This window comes from Chlorocebus sabaeus, chromosome 12 (genome assembly GCF_047675955.1).
Source record: "Chlorocebus sabaeus isolate Y175 chromosome 12, mChlSab1.0.hap1, whole genome shotgun sequence".
Lineage (NCBI taxonomy): Eukaryota > Metazoa > Chordata > Mammalia > Primates > Cercopithecidae > Chlorocebus > Chlorocebus sabaeus.
The window spans coordinates 962,036-980,399 of NC_132915.1; the positions used below are offsets into that span (position 1 = coordinate 962,036).

Sequence of the window (18,364 nt, forward strand, 5' to 3'; positions counted from 1 at the left end):
GGTCTGCTGCCTGCTGCTGTGAGCTCGGAGTTTCACACTCCCTAACAACTCTGAACAATGTACTTTGTAAATCTGTCACCTTGAACGCCAGCAAAAAAGGGGAGACGATAAACAGAGCTGCTGAGAAGATCATTAGTATGACGGTTTTCTGCCTGAAGGTGAAGCAAGCAAGCTACAAAGAGCCGAGGGAAGAGGCTCTGAGGAAGCTGAAGCAGCCCTAGCCCGGGCCCCGTGCAACAGGAAGAGTCAAACACACTCCTGAACACACTTGCGGAACCGAAAGGGGTACGCTGGAAAGCAAACGGCAGGAAGAAGATGCAGACACAGGTGGAGAATATGATTCCCAAACAGACACAGTTATTACTGCAGGAGTGAGCAAAATGGCGCAGCCACTCCGATTCCAAGGGTGCATGTTTCCATTTGCTTCACTTATCACAGAGCGATCGGTCTACTCCTGGGGCCCGGGCCACCCGGAGATCTCAAATGTAACAAACCCTCCTATCCTGCTATCGCCTCTCCAATCTCCTAACCCACCCACCTACCCCAAATTCTGCTCATCCAAATGACCGCTACCCAAGAAACCCATCTTTCCAAGCCTGAATACCATGTAGGCCAACATGGGGTACCGAGTCCTGGAACTGAGAGGATCACACGCTGCTGCACTTCCAACACTGGAAAGAGCCTGCACTCTCTCGGCTGTACTTCATTCTGACCATTGCTCTGGCGGCAGGAACACGCCTGCCCCATTTGACAGATGAGGAAAGCGAGGCGCCCTGGCTGGCCTGAGGTCACACAATGAGCTGGTGGGAGGAGGTGAAGTAGAGTGACCCAGTATTCCTTCTACCAGCTCCCAGTGCCTCAGGTCTCCAGAAAGCACAGGGTGGGGTCACATGCTGTGCAGCGGCCTCCACCAGGGCAGCGGCCCCGCAGCCCCGGACGCGCCCTCGGTGCGCAGCAGCTGCAGTACCTGGCTGATGTCGATGGGCTTGTCGCGGCTGCCGGTTTGCACCAGGAGTTTGTAGGCAAGGACTCCATCGTCTGATCCGTTCTTGTAATTGTTTGGCATGATTTTCCCGGTTTCCCAGTCACTGTCAAATGCATCCTGAAGTCCTAGAAATGGCAAACGATTGTAACACATTATAACTCGCAGCCGGAAGGACCCCGGTCCTAACGGGGTGGGCTGAGGAGAGGGAGCAGGGCAAGGGGCTCTCAGACGTCCATCAGAAACACGCCCTCTGTTCCACATCCACTTTGACTGACAGCACTGGACTTTCATGAATGAACTGCAGCTGCTGCCAGCCACTGCTGAAAACGGGGAAGGAGATGATCTGTTTCTGTGAAACAAATATTCCTATTTTATCTTAAGGAAAACCGCTCTCCTCCTTCCGCCCCATGACAGTTACAAAAGGCGGCAGGAGTGCGGCGGAGAGATACCCACCAGGGTCATTCACCGTTTCGTGCCACTCGGGGTGCTAAGTCACGGGTTCTTCAGCACACCCAGAAATTCCACGTGGAGGGGAAAAGCATACTCAAACTCCCAACTTCAAACAGCAGCTCAGCTGCTTCTGGAGCCCAGGGTGAGCGAACACGATTCTGTCAATTTGTTCCATCTGTTCGACTTGTGGAGCTAACACAAGCTGTGGGATCCGCTGCCAGGTTGTGTAAAGATCACAGCCAACACCTATTCACTCTCGACTGCTCTCTTCCTCTCTGCCACCCTTCCTCAGGAGAGGGGGTGGAGGAGAAGGAAGGGAAGGCACTCATGTGCGTGCAGAGAAATACCTCACAGGGTAAATTTGGATCCGATTGAGAACAGGAAGCCACAGGCCAATACAAGGAGGCTCTGTGAGAACAGATGACAAACCACAAGCCGGGGAGGGGGAGGAAAGAGCTTTCTGGGCCTGGGGGATGGGCGAGCCCGCCAGCCCACCACACACAGCTGCGCTTGGCCTCGTAATCAAAACCATCATTACAGACCTGACGGTTTGGCTGCAGCTGTAAAGAGATAAGCGTGTTGGAAGAGAAAACAGGGCCCCGGTGACCCGGCCTTAGGGTCTGAGTGCTGGCTGGTGCGCACACTCTCCGGGACACCCCCACCCCCTCACCCACCCCTGCCCCTCCCAGCCACCTCCCAAGTAGAACTCCCAACCCCAGCAGCTCAGGAAACCACAGCTTTTGAACAAGCTGTACATGTATGGGTTGGACACGGCTAGTAAGAAGGGAGAAGGGTTTATTTCATTTCAGGACATGCCTTGGATGACTTCAAAGGCTTCAAAAAAAAATCTGGTTGCGTTAGTGCTCAGAATGGTTAAGCTCTTGGGGTCTGAAGTGGGGGGAGGGAGGGGGAGCACAGGCCCCCTTCCGTCTCTCTGAGAAGTGAAACCCTCCTTCTGACACGACTGGCTAGAGGAACAATTTGGGGATGACAGTAACGAAAGGAGGCTGTGTCGGGGTGAGCGTGGAGGGGAGACGGGACAGGAGACCACCGGGTGGGCCGCGTACCTCTCAGACACACGGTTTTCATAGGGAGGCATGCACACACACAGCACCGAGCAGATGTTATGTTATTACTGAAAGCCCTTTCTTCCTGTTTTTGAAAAAAAGTGAACAGGAGAAGAAAAATTACTGCTCCTCCTTTCCCCTCAAAAAGGGAGGCCTCATCTGTTTTCCTCGCCGTAACAGTTTTCATGACGTCACGGCGCGTCCTGGGCTTTAAGCTCCTCTCCCTTAACTGGCTAATCCTGAAGACAGGCTCATGCTTGGTGAGTGTGGGGCAGCGCTGGGCATCACAGCTACCAAGGGACAGCCCCGTTACAGTCTGTCACTCCGGCTTCACACATGGAGGAACTGAGGCTTGGAGAGGGGAGCCTGGAGAAGGCCACGCAGCAGGTGAGTGTTGGACGGAGCTCAAACCCAGGCAGCAAGTCAGCAGAGGCAGACGGAGCCACTCACTGGCCTACAGTGCCGGGGCACACCGTGGTACCCAAAGATGTGTCAAAGGCAGGAGTAAGACAAGCAGATTCAACTCCAGCATCAGCAACATCTGGTGGCAAACAGGGTCCCCAAAATCTGAGGGCGGTTTTACGATAGTCACACACAAAGACTTCTGGGACACCCGAGGGTGAAGCAAAGGAAGAAAGAACCTATTTGGGGAAGTCAGCCTTGTTGGAAACTGGATTCAACTCTGAATCTACACTGCTGGTCCCTTAGGTGCCATTCACTCTACCAGGGGTTCAAAGATGAATATGAAACAGTGATCGACTTTATGGAACAGTTAAGTTTTTTCCCCATTACTACAGTATTTTCTGATGAATCACCAAAAAGCTCAAGTAACAATGGGCTGGCCTAAGCACAGGTACAAGGTACGACCCGGACACAAAACAAGGGATAAGGTTGGGTTTCCACTGCCCCTTAGCCAGTGCTTCATATTCTAACGCACGCACACTCTAGAAGACTGTGACATTTTACTTACTTTACAGCAAATCTTAACATGTCAGCTAGAAGTTCTCCCCTTATGAATACCTTGTGCTAGTAATTTCTAGTGTAAAGTTCTGGCCTAAAGGAGTAACCCCGATTGCCCATTTTCCTTCAGCTATGGAACCCCAGAAATAAAATGTTAATCACAATTTTGTTTGCATAATCCAGTGTGAAATAAAAAAGAACACATTTGCACATGATTTGAGGCATGATTTTGATCTGACTCTGCCTTGTTTGCATGTATGTTTTAAGATGTGACATGTGGGACAGTTTTGAAATTAACCATTATGTAGTTTTAGGAGTAAAACAAATCAAAGATAAACTTTTGGAATGTTGATAAAGACCAATGAGATAACATGGTTTTAACAGGAATTCCATTAAAAACCAATGAGGCTCCCCCCATTTAAAAACCACACAAAAACGTTAGCAAGGGAAGCTGACTCGAGGCTAATTGTTTCCTTGGAAAAAATGTTCAAAGACCACATCAACCACTCAACAGGCCTAAAGAACGTGTAGGCAGCAAAGGGCTCCAGGGTCTGGTCATTCTGTGTTGAGTGCTCTAGTGGACCCTGTAAGAGTCAGTCCTGGAGTCCCAGGGCTGCCTGGGACCCTGACTGCTCAGCACCAATGGATCTCACTTGGTCTAGGTGTATGCCGTTCACATAGCAATCAAAACATGATTCCAATGCACCTTAAAAAAGAAATCTCAAGTCCAGCTGCTTTACATCTATAAAGGAAGAAATGTATAGAGATGATCTACAATGCTCTATAAAAAAGTTAACACCCTGCACGGCCTTAAGACAATCCCCCTTTACCCCCTTCCCAATCCTTGCCTAGCATGCCACACTGAGCCTCCAGAGCAGTGGCCAAAGACACTGAAATACACTCTACAGTAACCCTCCTCTGCTCAGAGACTGGCAGGGCACAGCAGATCTCTTTGTTATCTGTGGCAAGTTATTTGCATGTCTTTGGTCAATGTAGGGAAAATGAAAAGCAGGGACTCTCTCCACTGTCTCTCTTTTAACTCATTATCCCGAAAACCATTGCTTTCTAAACTAAATGTGAAAAATAAAGCTTGGAACAAATTCACGTTTGTCTCAGGAGGCTGTTAATAGATAATAATCATGGCATGTTCTCTTTACCTTCCTCCAAAAGGAAAGTCAAACTGGGTATACATGTAGGCAGAAAGTTCTGGTAAACACAAGTGAAGGTCAGAAGCTAGCTGTATGGAACCATCCTCCACCAACCTCAAGTTGTTGACCATTTCCTGCAAACTCTCAGGGAAACTGGCTGCCGAGTCTTTACATACAAGTGTATTGACTTCAGACCAAAAAAGGCACTTCCATCTGTGTTTAAACAAGCCTAATTAAGTGGGAAATTAAGACAATCATTTGGATAATCTAAGCCAAAAAATGTTGGGAGCCATAATGATTTGGTACTCCAGTAAAAGCGTTTTTGCTTGAATTGGGTGGATAATTATCCTGATTCTCTACTTGGCTTTGCATGTGTCAAAGCAGAATAAATGAACAGATGTTCTTGGAATCACTGCATACATTTCTATGCAGTTGGTCAGGAGAAAATTTAGACTTTTTTTTCCCTCCAGCTGATGAATATTTCCTAGAAACATTTCTAAGAGCAAAGAAACCAATAAAGGCACTTTATTATTTATTTTTTGAGATGGAGTCTTGCTCTTGTCGCCCAGGCTGGAGTGCAGCGGTGCAATCTAGGCTCACTGCAACCTCCACCTCCCAGGTTCAAGTGATTCTCCTGCCTCAGTCTCCTGAGTAGCTGGGATTACAGGCACCCACCACCACACCCAGCTAATTTTTGTATTTTTAGTAGAGATGGGGTTTCACCATGTTGGCCGGGCTGGTCTCGAACTCCTGACCTCAGGTGATCTGCCCACCTTGGCATCCCAAAGTGCTGGGATTTACAGGTGTGAGCCACTGCACCCCACGAAGAAAGGCATTTTAAAGCAGAATTTGATTATTTATAAAATAATGTGAAATGTGATTAAACATTTATAACTTTACTTCATGTACCAAATCACGAAATGGTCAAAATGAACCCAACCGTAAAGTATGGAGCCTGGGTAACAGCGTGCAGGTTCGTCAGCTGTAACAAATGCAGCCCCTGCTGCGGGACGTTTATAGCGGGGGGCTGTGCATGGGTGAGGAAGGGGGACATGGGCCATCTCAGCACCTTCTGCTCAATTTTCCTGGAAACCTGAAACTGCTCTAAAAACAAAGTCAATTAGAAATAGGCAAAATAACTTCTTAAAGGACGGTCAAAATACGGAGTTTCAGACTATGTCCACTGCTTATCTAGCGTCTCCTGGTACAGTAAGCTATAATTTGGCAATCAGTCTAGAAATCCTAGCCACACTTTGATTTCATGTGGTCACCAAACTAGCCACCATCTATCCAAGAGGAAAGCACCAGCAGCCTCGGCTCCACCTGTTACACGCTCCCCTTTTCCTAACGTGCATCTGTACCTTCTCACAGAAGCTCGTCTGAATTATCTGCATCATTTTACAGGGAAAACCCAGAGCTGGGAGGCTGCTGCAGAAACAGTCCAGGTAAGACTCTTGAGCAACTCTTACAAGTCCACGAAACACGTCAGTGTTACATTCTAACACTTTCATAATCAGGACAAAGGAACCTGTTGAAGCTGAACATGCAAAAGAGCAAAAGGATGAAAGCCCTCCCACGGCGTCTTACCTTGAAGCCAGTCTCTGAAGTAGTGCAGCCACATTTTGGGAAGCTGTTTGTTTTCTTCCAACATGACATACTTCACGTTACTGAAACTCCTGTGAAGGTCGTAAAGTAAGTGCTGGATATTCGGGTAGTCTGCTTTCTGGGTGACTATATACATGTTGTAGAAAGAAAAGTATTTGAACTGTGCAGCAATAAAGTCATATTCTCTGGTTTCCCGAGGTACAATGTCCGTAAGGTCCAGCCCGTCTCTCACTCGGGTAGTCCCATAAAGGCTGACCCCCAGCAAGCCCAGAAAAAGGAAGATCACCACTACCTGAAACAGAAGAGGTACAAGGTCAGACAGATCCCAGGGAGTACCACTGACTCTGCCTGGACAAAGAGAAGCTGTCTAGTTAATACCTTGTTTTCACCACCACACTTGACCTGATTTAGCTTGTAGGAGTTGTTCTCCCAGAGAAAAAGTATAAAATCACAGTAATCACATTTTTGTTAATCATATATGTGTGTATATGTATGTGTGTATATATATATATATTTTTTTTTGGTGAGATAGAGTCTTGTGTTGCCCAGGCTAGAGTGTTGTGGTGCCATCTCGGCTCACTGTAACCTCCACCTCCCAGGTTCAAGCAATTCTCGTGCCTCAGCCTCCTGAGTAGCTGGGATTACAGGTGTGCACTACCATGCCTGGCTATTTTTTTTTGTATTTTTAGTAGAGATGTGGATTCACCATGTTGGCCAGGCTGGTCTTGAACTCCTGACCTCAGGTGATCCACCTGCCTCAGCCTCCCAAAGTGCTGGGATTGCAGGCGTGAGCCACCATGCCCAGCCTTGTTTTGTTGTTTATCTGAGTTGGGATCTCACTCTGTTTCCCAGAATGGAGTGCAGTGGCACGATCAGGGTTCACTGTTGCCTCCAACTCCTGGGCTCAAGTGATCCTCCTGTCTCAGCTGCCCAAGTAGCTAGGACTACAGGTACACAGCACCATGCCTTTTTTTTTCCTCTCTCTCTTTTGAGACAGGGTCTCACTCTCTCACCCAGGCTGGAATGAAGTGGTGCCATCACGGTTCACTGTAGCCTTGAATCCCCGGGCTCAGTGATCTTCCCATCTCAGCCTCCTAAGCAGCTGGGACTATAAGCACAGCACCATGCCCTGCCAATTTTTTGTAGGGATGGAGTTTCACCACGTTGCCTGGGCTGGTCTCGAACTCCTGGGTTCAAGCAATCCGCTGGCCTTGGCCTCTCAGAATGCTGGGATTAGAGGCGTGAGCCACACCTGTCCCTGGCTAATTTTTAAAATATTTTGTAGAGACAGGGTCGTCCTTTGTTGCCCAAGGCTGTTCTCGAACTCCCGGCTCAAGCAATCCTCCCACCTCAGCCTCCCAAAGCGCTGGGATAACAGGCATGAGCCACCGCACCTGGCAATAATCACATTTTTAAACAACCTCATTCATAAAAAGATTCGCTGCATGGAGGTTCACTCCCACGGAAGATAACCTCATTAAAATGGCCCTATGCTCTAAAAGTGTTGACTTTTGGAGGACTGAAATATATCATACTTATATGAATTTTTTTAAGGAAAAAGAAGAAAAGTAGAAGCAATCTGATGAGCTCCAAAGGTTCTGTTATTTTTTTGAAGACAGGAAGAGTCTTAAGTTGTGGCAGATTACCTTGGCTTTTGGTTTCAAGAGGAAAGGAGCATAGTGCTTCTCAGCAAAAGACGAGAGCGTCCACTTGGTACAGGGGGGCTCGAGGCAGTGGAGGCTGGAGTCGGAGAACTGGGAGAGCAGGTCCCTTGTGGAGCTGGTGCTCTCCGGGCTCTGGCAGCTGAGGGTGTCCTGTGTCACGGTGACGGGCTGCACGGAGATCTCGGAGCGCGGCTCGGCGGTGGTGTAGTACACGTGTGTGTGGGGGTCGTACTCCGTGCGGAGCTGGACAGTGGACTGCATGGTAATCTGCGTTTCATGGGCAAAGCTGTGGCTGCTGTAGGGCGGTGGGGGGCTGTAACGGGTATTGTCGCGCGTGTCGGTGTAGGCCTGAGGTTCAACCTGAATCACTCTGCTGACGCAGGGGCTGAAAGGAGGGAAGCACGATGCAATGTTATGCTGAAAGAGGGAAACGGTGCTTTCATTCTGCCATTTTCACTGCGTACGGGGAACCCATTTTACACAGCCCTGACTTGGGAAGACAAACGTTACACTGCTGAGCTCCAGAAACATCGCCTGGCTGATAACATCATTGCTTGGTGAACTAGATAAAAGTCAGTCTGAGGAGGCCACATGGAGAACTGATCCTAAATTTGGCTTCCAAAAGCAAGTTCCATCATGACGAATCCTTCAAAGCATAATTCCAAACAAAATCAAACCACCACCAAAGGACTACACATCTTCTAGACGGTGGTTTTCAATCTTGTTCTGCTCTAACGCGGAGATATGAAGTGCTCCCACAATTGGCAACATCAGTTCATGATGGGCAAAGGGGTCATCGGTACCAGCATCCCGAGGGCTGTGAGACTGTTCGGCTGGGGCAGGGGAGAAGGAAGCCCAGGGGACTCTGATGCCCCCCTAGGGAGGCAGCCTCTGTGCCATCTCTCCCTTGTATCCTCCACGCCATCACAAACCCTGTCACCCACGTTCCTAAGTCCACAGGCTGAAAGAGTTCTCTCGCTGCACAATTCTGCACCCAACCAAAAGGCCACAGCGGTCTGAAAACGTACCTTGTAAAACAGCAGAAAATATCCAGTCTCCTGTCCTCGCGTCGATATAAATCCATGCTGAGAATGGCAGGAAAGATGAGCAGAACCATGGCAAAATTGAACACCACTACTACCGCCGCCTGGGAACAGGAAAGAAATTCAGAGGTCACCGACACGCCTCCGCCCAGAGGTCACCAACACGCCTCCGCCCAATTAGAGGTAACCAACACGCCTCCGCCCAGAGGTCACCGACACGCCTCCGCCCAATCAGAGGTCACCAATACCCCTCCGCCCAGTCAGAGGTCACTGACACGCCTCCGCCCAGAGGTCACAACACGCCTCCGCCCAGAGGTCACCAGCACGCCTCCGACCAATCAGAGGTCACCAACACGCCTCCGCCCAGAGGTCACCAACACGCCTCTGCCCAGTCACAGGTCACCAACACCCCTCCGCCCAGAGGTCACCAATATTCCTCCGCCCAATCAGAGGTCACCGACACGCCTCCGCCCAGAGGTCACCAACACGCCTCCGCCCAATCAGAGGTCACCAACACGCCTCCGCCCAGAGGTCACCAACACGCCTCCGCCCAATCAGAGGTCACCGACACGCCTCCGCCCAGAGGTCACCAACACGCCTCCGCCCAATCAGAGGTCACCAACACGCCTCCGCCCAATCAGAGGTCACCAATACCCCTCCGCCCAGTCAGAGGTCACTGACACGCCTCCACCCAGAGGTCACCAGCACGCCTCCGACCAATCAGAGGTCACCAACACGCCTCCGCCCAATCAGAGGTCACCGACACGCCTCCGCCCAATCAGAGGTCACCGACACGCCTCCGCCCAATCAGAGGTCACCCACACGCCTCCGCCCAGTCAGAGGTCACCGACACGCCTCCGCCCAGTCAGAGGTCACCGACACGCCTCCGCCCAGTCAGAGGTCACCCACACGCCTCCGCCCAATCAGAGGTCACCAATACCCCTCCGCCCAGAGGTCACCAATACCCCTCCGCCCAGTCAGAGGTCACCGACACGCCTCCGCCCAGAGGTCACCCACATGCCTCCGCCCAGAGGTCACCAATACTCCTCCGCCCAGTCAGAGGTCACCAATACCCCTCCGCCCAGTCAGAGGTCACCGACACGCCTCCGCCCAGTCAGAGGTCACCGACACCCCTCCACCCAGAGGTCACCGACACCCCTCCACCCAATCAGAGGTCACCGACACGCCTCCGCCCAGTCAGAGGTCACCGACACCCCTCCACCCAGTCAGAGGTCACCGACACCCCTCCACCCAGTCAGAGGTCACCGACACCCCTCCACCCAATCAGAGGTCACCGACACCCCTCCACCCAATCAGAGGTCACCGACACGCCTCCGCCCAGTCAGAGGTCACCGACACGCCTCCACCCAGTCAGAGGTCACCGACACCCCTCCACCCAGTCAGAGGTCACCGACACCCCTCCACCCAATCAGAGGTCACCGACACGCCTCCGCCCAGTCAGAGGTCACCAATACCCCTCCGCCCAGTCGGAGGACCGCTTCGAAAATAAAGACGCTTTTAAACAGTATTTTTCTTTCCCTTTCCTCTTGACGTGTTTGAAACTATGACAGATGTTAAGAGGTTCTTTTGCTACATCATCAAGAGCCGATGTGACAAGAATAGTCTTGACTATTTCTGGACTTTCTAATAATTCCATGAACCGGTAAGGCACACACCTGGGAACTACACTACTAACGTGTTGCAGTAACCTAACCAAACCGAATCCACAAAGGAGAACAGAGAGCACGCTCCAGACAGAATGTAAAACAGAAGCATTTCCCTTCCAGAATGCTTCCAAGAGGTCACGCGACCCTGATTTTACAGTTAAACATTTTTATATAAAGTGGAGCGAGTATATCAAAATGTCCCCCTTTAAAACATGAAATCCCATTTCGCACGTGTCCCCTGAGGTTTTCATAGGCAAATTCCAAACAGCCTCTGGAGTAGCCAGTGGGGTGTGAGAGCAAGAAACAGAGAAGGCCAAGGACAGTTAAGCAGAAAGAAATTCCTGTGTGTGATTATAGTAGGCAGAATAAATAAGTATAGATTCAAAAGTCACTCTATAACCTAGAATAAACACAGGGCTAGATTCTGCAGTGTGTTGGCAAATCTCCTGCTGACCTAGTAAAAATTACAAAATTGGGCTGTTAATAGACGAAGCCAACAGAGGCCAGTGGAAAGTCGACCTAGCTCGGAAGGGCATGGCAGAGGGGGCACCACAGAGAAACGCACTGGCGACGCTTAGGAGCCAGGACATTGACAGACATGGCTTTGAAAATAAAAAACGAAGCCAGGCACGGTGGCTCACGCCTGTTATCCCAGCACTTTGGGAGGCCGAGGCAGGTGGATCATGAGGTCAGGAGATCAATACCATCCCTGTTAACATGGTGAAACCCCGTCTCTACTAAAAACACACACAAAAATTAGCTGAGCGTGGTGGCGGGCGCCTGTAGTCTCAGCTACTTGGGAGGCTGAGGCAGGAGAATCGCTTGAACCTGGGAGGTAGAGGTTGCAGTGAGCCAAGATTGCACCACTGCACTCCAGCCTGGGTGACAGAGAGAGACTCTGTCTCAAAAAAAAAAAAAAAAGAAAGAAAATAAAAAACGAGGCTTCTCAAAGAACTGCTTAGTTCACAAACGTCAAATTGATAAACGTCCTAGGGTAAGGAAAGAAAACCTGGCTGTAACTGGCACCTAACACAATCGAGGGAGAACTTCCACAAATGGCTTTGGATGGGAATTGGGAGTTTATGCTCAAGGTAAACCAGCAAGCCTGAGTTCTGGAGAGATGTCTTCTAATAATTAATTCCCTGTCAAGAGTCTTCTTCTAAAAACGACCCAACCTCTTTCTTCTTGGTCTATCTTGAAAATCCTTCATCAATTGAAATACATGAAGCATGTTAGCTTACCACTCTCATGTATGTAAGACCTGTCTGACAGGCCTACACAAATAAGCTCATCACCACTGTGACAGGAGAATTCACCTGAGAGAAAGATCTTTTAAAAAGAAAAATCCAGTACTGTGCTGGGTGCTGAAGACACAAAGATAAGAAAAATCCTACTCTCAATTCTCACAGAGCAAGACCTATACGCAAATGACAATCCCAAATGATGGATGGTGTCATAAAGGCAGGTGCCAGGCTGCAGAACAACTCAGTGGGGTGTAGGGGTGATCAGTCAAGGCAGGCTTTCTGGGAGAGGCTTCAGCAGGGTTTAGAGGATGATAAAGAGGGCCGGGCATGGTGGCTCACGCCTGTAATCCCAGCACTTTGGGAGGTCAAGGCAGGAGGATCACTTGAGGTTGGAGTTTGAGACCAGCCTGACCAACACGGAAAAACCTCCATCTCTACTAAAAATACAAAGTTAGCCAGGTGTGGTGGCGTGTGCCTAAAATCCCAGCTACTCGGGCAGCTGAGGCAGAAGAATCGCTTGAACCCAGGAGGTGGAGGTTGTGGTGAGCCGAGATCGCACCACTGCACTCCAGCCTGGGCAACAAGAGTGAGGCTCCACCTCAAAAAAATAAAAAATAAAAACAAAAAAAGAAAAAGAAAAGAAAATAAAAAGAGGTCAGTCAGGAGCAGGGGAATGGTAGGTGCTTCCTGTGAAGAAAACACAGACTGTGCTAGAGGAGACACCTGGCGCAGGCACCTCAGTACGGCTGGGGTTTGAGATTCACTTTGGGGAAGAGAAAGGAGAAGCTATGAAGATCAGGTCATTCATGCCTGATTCACAGCAAGCAGGGGGTGCTCGCTGCTGTTGACAGTATTATCTGATAACGTCCCCCAAGTGCAGTCAAGTCACCTGCCTGAGGTTATCCAGTAAATCAGATCAAAGCCCCCAGCGCAGCTGAGAACCAGGAGTTTTGTGAGATCTGGTCCCTTACCGAGAGGATGTCTGTGGACGGGGTTAGGATCCATGACCGTGAGACAGCAGGGGATGGCAAGAACAGGTAGGATTCTAACGGAGATCTTCCAGGAGCATGTAATCCTGGGGGCCGAATCCTTTTAGCTTTTATAATCAGTCATGTTTAGAATTGAGGAGTGGAATGTAGAGAAGAGACCCTGGGCATCCCGGTTTGGACAGGTGTTCATGAGGATGAGGAGAGCAGAGGTTTGTGACACAGGGAACCCCACGGGTGCAGGGATGGGCACCTGCCAGCCACACCCACCACCACAGAGGTTGGGCAGCTTCTTGGCTACCAGGACTCATCGGTCAGAGAAGCCTGCTGGGCACCTTGCTCCATGTCCCTGACGGCAGTTAAGGGATGAGAGAAGAACCCCAAGCGGAGTCCCATCTAACTGACTTTCTCATAACCTACTACATGTATGGGGGAGTATTTTCTCAACGCCAGGTTCCCAGATGGACACCAAAATAGTAAAATAACCAGCAAGGGCTGCTCAGAAAGTGAAGAGGGTTGTCGCAAAGGCAAGAGAGTGTAAGTAAACCAGAGAAGATGATGGGGGTGATACTGTAACTGTGAATCAATTCTAGTTATTGTGCTCATAGGAAATGGCCCATCCCCTCAAAGCAGCTAAGGCTGGGACACGTGCAGAGAAGGTTCCAGTCGAACCCTCCTAGACCAGATAGAACAACAAGGGGTTCTGTTCTGCGAGTTTTCATTGAAGAATAAACACTACTGGGCTACCAGCAAGCCCTAGTTCATTACAGAGAATTACAGCTGGTGCCAGTGATTCCTGGTGTAGAGGTGGCATTTAGGCAGATAGATAAAGGCTGATGAGGTTTAAGACAGTTTCTTTGTGGAAAAAAAAACCTAACTATTTGGTCAGTCTACAAAATTGGAGTTTATATGGAAAATTCTGAAGGTAACGCAGGTTTACTATTGGACAGAACCACCTTGAGTCACTCCCTTTTGAAGTTTAATTTGTGGCATCTTGCAAATATAAACACAACTGAACACCCAGAGTCAAACCTGATACTGTTCACCAACAGAAAGAGAAGCTACATAATGACTAAATTTGAGGGTCAATACATTTAAAACAGAACCAGGGAAAATCTTCTGATGGCCACTGCAAATACCATTGCAAGCTCACTCTCTTCCTTGCATTTTCTTTCTTTTTTTTTTTTTTTTGAGACGGAGTCTTGCTCTGTCACCCAGGCTGCAGTGCAATGGCACGATCTTGGCTCACTGCAACCTCCGCCTCCTGGGTTCAAGCAATTCTCCTGCCTCAGCCTCCCGAGTAGCTGGGATTACAGGCATGCACCACCATGCCCAGCTAATTTTTTATTTTCAGTAGAGACGGGGTTTCTCCATGTTGGTCAAGGAGGTCTTGAACTCCGACCTCAGGTGATCCGCCTGCCTCGGCCTCCCAAAGTGCTGGGATTACAGGTATGAGTCACCGTGCCCAGCAATCTTTTTTTTTTTGACAGAGAATGAACCAGTGTCACGGGGAGGCATTCTTTAATAAGATGAGGACTCTTGGAAACTATAGTTGCAATTTTCTACAGTGATAACTGCCGTGGTTTGAAACAGAAACACAAAAACCAACAGTACTCATTTTCGTCTCTGTAAGGTGCTTACCTTGGGAGAACTTAACGCACTGGATTTTCTACAAGGCTACTCCTCGTAAGGAAACCTCATGTAGCGTTTCAGACCACCACACCATAGGGTGTCGTTAAAGGACAGTCGGCCTCGATGAGCCATCAGTATGTACTGAGAGAGCAGAGGAGAGAATGAGAGAGAAAAGAAGAAAAGAAGGAGTGTGAGCAGGTACAGAAGGACAGTGAGCAAAAAGGCAAGCAGAAAAGAAGGGGAGAGGAGAGAGAATGGGGAGAGAGGGTCCCACGACTGAAAGACTCTAGAATGGTTTCTCAATACCAGCACCTGCTGCACATGAAACGAGACTAGGGTACCACAGGGTGCTGAGCAGATGCACGCCTGCACACAAAGGCATTCTACAACTTCAGCTGCGCTGCGAGTCTGGCTCACCTTTCATGCCACTGAGCAATCAGAGAGTTTCCTTGTCCTGTGCTTTGGTTCGAGCGTCAGATCTGAACATTATTCATTGATTCACTATTTTTACTTCTATGTAGATTTATAATACAAATAAACCCTGTTTTCTTTTCTTTTTGTGTTTCTTTTGGGGCTGGTGGTTATGGCCATTGGCATAGAATCTTTTATCCAACTGTGCCTCACACTAAAGACTAAGGATGCCTCGATTCCCAAACCCAGTAGGATCAGTAGTTGCCCAGGCCTTGGTATCTAGTGAAATGGCATTCAAATACGTGATTGATTGGTTCATCGTATAAGACAAACGTAAAAGAGTAGGAAAGAGCTAAACATATTGACAAAATATAAGCAGAAACCAGATGCATTACTGGTCAATTTCTCTTCCTGCTCGCATCTGCAAGAGCTCTTGGTGAGTAGCGTAAAGCTGTGTGAGTGCACTGGGCATCGTAACAGCAGGCTACAAAGTGACACAAATGTCGTTTCCTTTAAAAACCTGGCCAGCTTGAGAATTATATATCATATCTTCACAGAGAAGAAAGGGGAAACAATCGAGGTTTTAAAATTTGAAATTAATTCACAAAACCCCAATAACATCTTGAGATATCAAAACTCCAGGCCACTTTGGGCTCCAGAAGACCATGGCACAAACTGGTGAAGTCTCTGCTCTATCAGCCGCAGTAACTCATTTTAGGATTCCTATGCGTTTCAAGTAGCTCAAGGGCAATGTCAGTAATTTACTCCAGGCACAGAAGGACTACAGCTCTATCCCCATCCCAGGGAACTGTCCGTGCTCACAATTCACAGAAGCTGAGTCTCTGATTAGCAAATATCCTTACGGCCTCTGGAGGTGACAGCCTGGCCTGGAAGGAGAGGACAAGTCATGAGGGGCCCACGTGCTCCGCATGGGAAGTGAGAGGGACTGTGAATCTGCTTGGGCAGCCTGAGAGGGGAGCAGGGGACCAAAAGGAAAGAGAAGAGGGGACAGGAGAGACTGTGGAGGCCAACTTAGGAAAGGGAGGTGGAAAGTGAGGGCCCGCCGAGGAACACCCTGCAGGAAATTCTCCACGGCAGCCTGGCCCGTCCGTGGTCCTGCAGTGCCGTCTGACATGCGACCTCAGCTTAATACTGTCTTGGGTTGGGGCTGCTTTGGCAAAAGCAAAAGAAAAGGTGGCCTGTTTGGGATGAGGTGGGCAGCGGGAGAAGGGGTAAGCACAGGTACTGGGAGTGGTGTTTGAAAGCAGGCTATGGCCCAGAAGCTGGCTTCAGCACTGGTGACCCCAGAGGACAACACAGAGTAGCCCTGAAAGCCACATACAAAGGACAGGGCCACTCTATAAGGCAACAGGCATCTGGGCTTCATAGGGATAGAAAGGAAGGAAAAACTCCAGAAGTGCTGAGTTTTTTGGAGGGAGTGTCACGGTTATGAGCTTAAAGAAGCATCCACCCAGTTCAACAGAGCCTCAAACACAGGCATTTCTATTTCACTTCGTAAGTAACTGAAGTGCCTTAGCAGAGACCGCAGACATGGGATGCTGGAAGTCAGTGCCCCGCTCAGGATCACCGTAGCCTTCATCACCAGAAGCTCACCTGGAGGGAGAACGCCCGCAGAGCGGGAATCGGGATTAACGCGGCCATGAAGAAGGCTGTGACGTTGCTGATGGACGTGAGGGCCACGCTGGCTCCTGTGCGCTTCAGGCACTCCCCGGTCCTGTCCTGGGAATAAGAAACCACAGCGCTGAGAGCTGCACTGGACAGGGTCCCCTTGGAGCACAGACTGTGTGAGCAGATACGTGGCAGAGTCACACAACTGTAGCTTATGCTGGCATGAGGGGAAGAGAAAGAGCCACCTGCCTTGCCCTCTAACACCAGCATTATTCAGTACTATCTACGGAGTCATGGATTCCTCATGGTTATTACCGTCCAGAGCAGAAAGCTGCAAGATAATGACTTAACGCTGAAGTCTAATTTTAAAAGGGAGTGGAGCAAGGTGATGGCTAAGTGACGGACATCTCCAGAGAAGCAAAAGCAGGCATTGGAAAGGTATGGCAGCTAGGGGTAAAGTGCCACACTAAAATAAACACCCATATTCCCAAAGGCACCCCAAATGCAGCTCTTGGGACGTCTCATAGCAAATACATGTCCGGAGGGTCTTCCAGCTGATTTCATTGCCTGGCAGCCAGTGGCACATCATCTGACATGGGACTGAAATCTTCACTGGGCCAGACTGAGGAAAATTAAAGGACAAATAGGAACAGAGGAAGCTGCTATGTCCCCAAAGCTCTCGTCTTTTGCTATTTTGCATTACCTCAAAAGGGATTCTTTTATTCTGTCCGGTTTCACTGAAGGCGTGGGCCAGAAGAAAAACATCATCCACACCAACACCAAGAGCAAGAAATGGCAAAACCTACCGCAAAAACAGAGGATGCTGGCATTAGACACGTGAGATCCAATTCAGAGGATTCTAAAGCTAGTTAGGACACTGCCACCAGCGCCTGATAGCTCCCAAAGCAGAGCTTCGTGACCTCATGGTGAAGAATTCACCCGACATCCCAAAGCCTAGCAGTTTCAGGCACAGAAGAGCCTGCACATTTCTACTTCGAAGGTCTGTGTACTATCATTTTTTTAGGCTAGTACATGAGAAGGAATCTAACTCATTTAAGCAACGATTCGCAGAGTGTGGTCCATGGACCAGCATCACTGGGAACTGCCCTGAAGTACACATTCTCAGCCCCAGCCCCAGACTTACTGAGAAACCCCGGGAGTGGGACCTGGCAATCTGAGCTTTCACAAGCCCTGCAAGCCATGCCAATGCCAGAGTTGGAGAGCCACAACCCTGGTCAATGACATACATTCCTATCCGCGAAGTGTCTCTACTAACCAGTAAGTCCAACAGACTTCCCACCCACTGCCCTCAGGGCAGACGGCATCAAGAGACAGCATCTCCCTGAGGCCAGTAGCATCCTGGTGGAAAAGGCTGCAAGACCCTTCTGGTGAGAAGGACACACAGAAGGCTGGCTGGGCCGAGCCTGGGGGACCGGGGCGTTTGTCAACGGACAGCGGATGAATGGCTCCTTTAGTACCTGAGTTGTTGCAGCGTTAAAGGAAATTCCGATCAATGAGCACAGGCCCAGTCCTGCAGCCACTGACAGTGCAACCAGCAGGACGCCAGCCAGCCCCACGGCACCCTGGGACTTGGAGCAGTCCCAGCGCAGCATGGTTAGACAGGCATAGGCGAGCTGCAAGCAGAACAATGGGGGCACAGAACAAAAGCCGAACATTAGAATGTGTCATGATTCTGATGTTTCCCCCCACCCATCACCCCAAATCAAAAGGCAGAACTTATGAAATCCAACAACAACAAAACTTTACATCAAGGACGTCACATAAAATGATAGGAGTCAAAGGTAGGCCAACGGCAAATGGGAAAAACGCTTTACACGACCACTTTTAAACCACTGTGACGCCACGCTCTCTC

At 49.5% G+C, this 18,364-nt stretch overlaps 1 protein-coding gene across 2 annotated transcripts in view; it reads right to left on the reverse strand.

Annotated features, from left to right (window-relative positions):
• The window catches only part of PTCH1 (patched 1), a 68,177-nt gene that overhangs the window by 17,382 nt on the left and 32,431 nt on the right, over window positions 1–18,364 (reverse strand). For both annotated transcript variants that reach the window (XM_073021390.1, XM_073021391.1), the window contains exons 10-16: window positions 17,970–18,125; window positions 17,195–17,293; window positions 16,477–16,602; window positions 8,908–9,026; window positions 7,862–8,264; window positions 6,198–6,507; window positions 968–1,110 (exon numbers count right to left, since the gene is read on the reverse strand). In XM_073021390.1, coding sequence (XP_072877491.1) covers window positions 968–1,110; window positions 6,198–6,507; window positions 7,862–8,264; window positions 8,908–9,026; window positions 16,477–16,602; window positions 17,195–17,293; window positions 17,970–18,125 — 1,356 coding nt within the window. The remainder of the gene's footprint in view (window positions 1–967; window positions 1,111–6,197; window positions 6,508–7,861; window positions 8,265–8,907; window positions 9,027–16,476; window positions 16,603–17,194; window positions 17,294–17,969; window positions 18,126–18,364) is intronic.